General features: G+C 33.4%; 1 protein-coding gene across 3 annotated transcripts in view; it reads right to left on the bottom strand.

Moving 5' to 3' along the window:
• Positions 1–2598: 2598 nt before the first annotated feature.
• The window catches only part of LOC148949241 (GPN-loop GTPase 1), a 42389-nt gene continuing 38987 nt past the window's right edge, over positions 2599–6000 (bottom strand). For all 3 annotated transcript variants that reach the window (XM_089092888.1, XM_089092887.1, XM_089092886.1), the window contains exon 2: positions 2599–3688. In XM_089092888.1, coding sequence (XP_088949014.1) covers positions 2660–3685 — 1026 coding nt within the window. In that variant the 5' untranslated portion in view covers positions 3686–3688 and the 3' untranslated portion in view covers positions 2599–2659. The remainder of the gene's footprint in view (positions 3689–6000) is intronic.

Raw genomic sequence — 6000 nt, 5'->3', positions numbered from 1 at the left:
CTTCTGTAAATTTTGTTGGGTAGGACTAAACTTGACGAAACTTAAATATTTAAAATCAGCATAAAAATAAGATTCTTGGATGTATCTATTGGTATCAAAATTCCGTTTTTTAGAGTTTCGGTTACTATTGAGCCGGGTCGCCCTTACTATACAGTTCGTTACTAAGAACTGTTTGATAATCCTTAATTATTATAAACATGGAGCAGAAATATTCTAATGAGCGGAACTTATTTTCTAAAAATTCGGCAACACGAAAAAGAAATCAGTAAACAAAAATTCATCATTATTGAAGAAATGAAAAGGACCCTAAATCTCCACAAAACCAGACAATTTTCCACCTAACATTTTTCATTTTGCTTCAATGTCAATTGCGTCTAACAAACTAAATTAAAACCGTTCCGCTTCCTCAACATCAATGTCCAACACCTTGTTTTGTACCATCCGTTTTGTTGGGATACCATCATATGTACTCCAAATGATTTATTGGCAGTTGCATTCGTGCAAAACAAAATGTAAAAAAAAAACAACAACATATGATTGCACCAGCTATAGGAACCGCACATAGGAACGCAGGTCCCACAACGCGGAATTATGAACGTCTGAAACTGCGACGCTGCAACAATCGCTTTGAGATGGCTATAATGCCCACACCATAGTTTTTCCACGATTGCATTATGACCCTCTTCAGACCAATACCGTTGTTTTGTACCATAGGATCAATGGAGTTAATTGGGGGTGCGGGAAGTCTGGCATTGGCCAACCTGGATTTTCAAAGCACCCGTTTTTTTTTTGGTATTTTCATAGAGAAATGGCCTTTTCTAGTAATGATAAAAAAAATTGCACCCTAGATTTTGAAAAATACATTTTTGTCCCCGTTAATTTCCGTGAACTAACGCCACTACTTTCAATTGAACTTACTAGCTGGATCTCGTCTAATGATATTGGCTGATGACTTCTGCTGAAAAAAAAATCATCTTGGATTGTCGCGACTTAGCATGAGGGCAAATATGACAAAAACGCTGAGTGCTTAGGTTTGACATCTACCCTCACTCACTAGTACCCCCTTGTCATCGCAGATAGTGAAAAATAAGTATTTACGCCTGTCCTGTGTCTATTAATTTATTCATAATTTCCAAAAAACCAACTTTGACAATACCAGCTTCGTGTGCTCCTTTAGATTCAATATGCTTTAGGTTTAGAGGTTTTCAAAACCTCAATATTCAATAGGATTAGAGGTTAAGGTAGAGGTTTTTGTTACGCAGCTTCACAGATGAGAGAGTTGAATATTCATAATTTGGCAATCTTTGCAAAGGTTTGTAAACTTATTTTCTGCTGCCGCATAAACGAGTTTCGTGCGGTTGTGTCGGTGGTACCAATGGGGGGGGGGCGATTTGCTCCTCATTAGGTTTCAAAGAATACCTTTTTGGTACTCTCATTGAAAAATACCCTTTTTTCGCAATTTCCACTGAAAAAATCCTTCCCCCTCTAGATTTCGAAAAATATATTTCACCCCCCCCCATACTCATGAAATTACAGCATTGAGTTGCATATTTGAAGATTAATAAATTCCTTGGTCTTTGCAGATTCGTAACTTACTTCTCTACAATTCTATCATTTCTGGCTAAAACTGTTCTGTGCCTAAATCTCCATTTTGTATCCTTCATCCCAGAATCTCCATTTTGTATCCCAGAATCTCCATTTTGTATCCTTCATTTTTAGAGGCATCCAATAGAAAAGCAGATCATTTCCAAGATAAGAAGAATAGTCCAATTTCCAGCTCTTTCAAAAGCTGCTGTTCAAAGGTACTTTTCGCTTGCAGTCTAGAATCACTTCCCAAGTCTAGCAAATTCTGGCCAAGGCACATTTATTCCAAAATCAGCTTTGTTGTCTAAAAGCAGGTTCCCACAGAAATTCAGCTAATACCAAGAATTAGCTAAATTCCACAGGTAGCTAGAGCAAGAATCCAAATAGAGAGCTCTAGAGTCAACCCTCAAATGTACTAACTTATTTAATAGAAATTTTAACTCAAATTCTAGTGAAAAATTTCTATTCAACCTCAACAAAACTACCCGATTAGATTAATCTTGCTATGAATGGGCCCATTATTGGCTAAATATCATTTGGAAAAGGCCTTGACTCGGATAAGTATTCTGACGTCTTGTTGATTTATTCTCCATATTCATCAACATTAAGCACTAGAGGCTTTGTCACTATCTGCATCTAATTTTGTTCATTATTGGGATTAGTATTTATTAGGGGTATAACATTTACTATTATCCCTTGATAATGCATTTCAATAATCAACATTTTATTTTTTTATTCCGATTTTACATTTTTGCTAAGAAGAGATAAAATTATTTCTAATATTTATTTTATTTTTATCTTAACTCACAAATATTAGCAAAGCCCTTTAGGTTTAATAAACCACCCTAAATAAAATAAAACCTAATTTGAAAAAAATAATAATTTAAAATAATAATAAAATAAAACATTAATCTTAATAAACACTTTAGGTGTAAAAGGGCGAAAATATTAAAACGTAATTTCTATATTTAAGTTTTCCTATTTTTCTATCGATGGCACAAAACATGACATAATTCTTTTTTATATTAGATATATAGTTTTTAATTTGAATATAAAAAACATATAAAGCAAAAATTTACTCAGCATGACCTTTCGGCTTCGTTTTTTTGCTGCGTGCTTTGAAAAAATCTTCGTACTTTACTTCATCAGTTTCATCAACATCAAGTTTCTCATCTTCTTCCTCTGCCGAGTCTTCAAGACCATGTGACTTCAAATGCATACCAATGTCCATTTCCATATCTGACTGAGCTCTGCGTGAGCTAGAAGAGGCTTTCTCTCTATCTGTCTCCAACTTCCTTTCCATCAGTTTATTATAGGCTACTTTATAATCAGTTTCATATTCAACTCTAGCTTCCTCAATAGCCTTAATTATTTTATCAAAACCAGTTCGCTCTAGTGCTGATACGGGTACAGCTTTCAATGTTGAGTAATAATCGTCAAGAGCTAAACTCAAACTATATGTCAATCTGGAGTTGATACCATAGGTTTCTGAAGTTGCTTCAATCTCATCTGAGAGTGATTGAAAATCGGTCATCCATTTAATGGCAAAACTAGGAAAAACAACGTCACTCTTATTCAAAGCCAGAACAAGAGGCAGCTTAGTTTTGAACATAATTGAACAAGAATAAGTCATATTTGACATGAATGTAACAGGAGATATGCATTTAGCTGAATCAGCAACATATATAATCACAGTTGGATAAACATTTGCTAATGTCTCTGTAATAATCTGTCCTGATGCAGACCAAGTAAATACTTCAATTTGTCCAGGGGTGTCAATAATAATATAATCAGTTTCTTTTGATCTTTTTTCAAGAAGATCTAAAACTTCTGTAAATTTTGTGGCAAACAAATTCAAACTAGTCACAATGGCTCCATTTGGACCGAGATTATAATGTTTCATTACATCTTTATATTTGACTGTGTCTCGTATATCAATTTTGACAGGGTAAGGAATGCTTGCACAGCCTGGGTCTAAGTTGATGGTGTATATTGACAGACGTTGTTCAATCATATAGGAAGTCAAAGCCTTAACAAATGTCGTTTTGCCAGAGCCAGCCATGCCCAGAACTATTATACATGTTGGTTTTTTATCAGCCATTACCTGCAAAAAAATATATATTTAATAAAAAACCCTTACTACAAACTTGTATATTCATATAGTTAGATGGATACAACTTTTTTTTTACTAAAAATTTTATATTCATTTTTCTCATGAATTTTTTTTTACCAAAACTCTCATGCCTCAGGTTTTACGTCAGAATACGGAAATCATGTAAAACAATTGAACAAATTATAGAAAAGTCGCAAAAGTGACAGGACTTCACAGGATAGGGAGGGGGCAGATGCCTGATGGCAGAGGGTCCATTCTACGAATGACTGATTTGTCATCTTATTTGGATGATCTTACTTTTCACACAACAGATTTGCATAAATATTAGAGTAAACTTTTGCTCAGCTAGGAAAAACATGGGAGGGGGAAGAGAATGACCCTTACGAATGCCACTGCCAATAAATCATTTGAAATACTAAATAAAATAAATCTGGAAGAGATATGCTATCCTCAGCATGCTGGTAGCATCTCAATATTCTTATCAACTCCTACTTGTAGCTGAACAATGAAATGCCTATTCTGCTTACCTGCTAAGCAAAAAATGGTTTCTTCCCAATTCAATAGAATTCATTAACAAAACATGTGAAATGAACGATATTAAATGAAAAATAATCACTAAAGCATACATTAATATAAATTAGTGCAGTGGATTCATTCAATACATCACTCGCTACAAATGTTGAGTTTTTTATAGATACATCTCATCCGCTTAGAATGGCAGTAGACATGTGGGGTAAATACCAATACCTTTAGAAGGAGAATTTTTACAGGATGGATGGGGTCTGAAACACTGAAGTGCAATTTGAGGCATCTATTTTCAAATTTTTCGTGCAGAAAATTCCGATAGTCCTCCTCTCCCCTCTCTAAGCAGATATGAGCATCCAATGTATATTTTGCATTTATCAAGGTTTGATCAATAGGCTTAAGCTACCTAATTTCTACTACTCTTTTCTCTTAGTTAATTAAAAAATATTTTCCCAAAAAAAATTTTTCAAAGGAAAATCATGAGCAACATTAAGACTTAAAATGAGCAAAAATAAAGTCAAATAAAAAGCGAAACATGAAACGAACAGATTTCAATAAATGCATGAATGAAAGCATAAAAGCAGAAATGAAAATGAATAGCCAATTCATTCTTCAAGTAACAGACATTACTACAAATAAATAAATGATGACATGAAGAATTATCAATTTAAGTGTAGTAAGGACTGATACTATTGCAAATAAGAGTTACCACCCCCATCAAATCCAATAAAGATTAGATTACACATCTGTGACTTTAAATCTAGTGTTAAAATTTTATAGGAAAACTTTTCTTTTACGTAAAATCCCTTCCTTTTGATTGCATTCCATTCACAATTATGCAAATTGACATATAAATAAAACCAAGTACAAACTTTTAGAATTTTCGAATCAATCTTTTTAGTTTTTTTAGCACTACGTTGAGTTAACAACCGAATAATTGTTTCGTTAATTGATAGTCTAATAATTGAAGATAAGATAAGGGTTTATTCCAAAAACAACACAACACAAAAAAACAAATGACCTTCCATAAGCTAACGCTTGTTCGGAAGTATTTACCCTCTTAAAATTAACACTTATAATAGCATACTAAAGAGAAAAAAAAGAAAAAGAAAAAAGAAAGAAAGAAAAAAAAGAAGAAAAAATGAAAATCTTACACTCACTCGGCTCCTGGTCGCAATAACCAAAAATCAATACTTCACATACGCCAAAACTTCCCGCCGCCATCCCATAAATAATAAATAAACAAAAAAAAAAAAAAAAAAAAATCAAGGAAAAACGGGTTCCGGGCAAACCTGAGAGTGACTCAACTATACCACCCTTTAAACAAATTCATACCTATGAAGACAAAGGGTTTTAAGGTCCCGACGGAATTCACATAGATTCGCTGACCTTTTTAAAGAAACAGGCAAATTATTCCAGACAACTGGCCCCACATGACGCATTGAAAATAGCGATCTAGTACTAGTAACTTGAGGTGTCCGTATATCTCTAGCATGACGAGTAGGATAATTGTGTACATCATCACCAGAAATAAATAAATTTAAAAATTAAAAAATTTTTGAAATGAAGGTCTGTTAAACTCTTCCTAGATGATTTATCTATTAACGGTTGCCTTCCCGTAGTAGCATTGTAGTTTCTGTTCGCTTTTGGCTTCATTTATTCATTGATGCTGATTTATCATAGTTTTATGCTTGAAAAATTATTTTAATTTATTTTTGCTCATCTTTGTTTAAATCTAACTCTTTACTTTTCTTTGAAAAACTTCTTTAGCGAAAGAA

The sequence above is a fragment of the Artemia sp. Qi Xiang Cuo genome, chromosome 8, assembly GCF_049724085.1.
Source record: "Artemia sp. Qi Xiang Cuo chromosome 8, ASM4972408v1, whole genome shotgun sequence".
Classification (NCBI taxonomy): domain Eukaryota; kingdom Metazoa; phylum Arthropoda; class Branchiopoda; order Anostraca; family Artemiidae; genus Artemia; species Artemia sp. Qi Xiang Cuo.
Note: the sequence above shows the minus strand (reverse complement) of the source record. Positions and strands in the feature narration are given on the sequence as shown.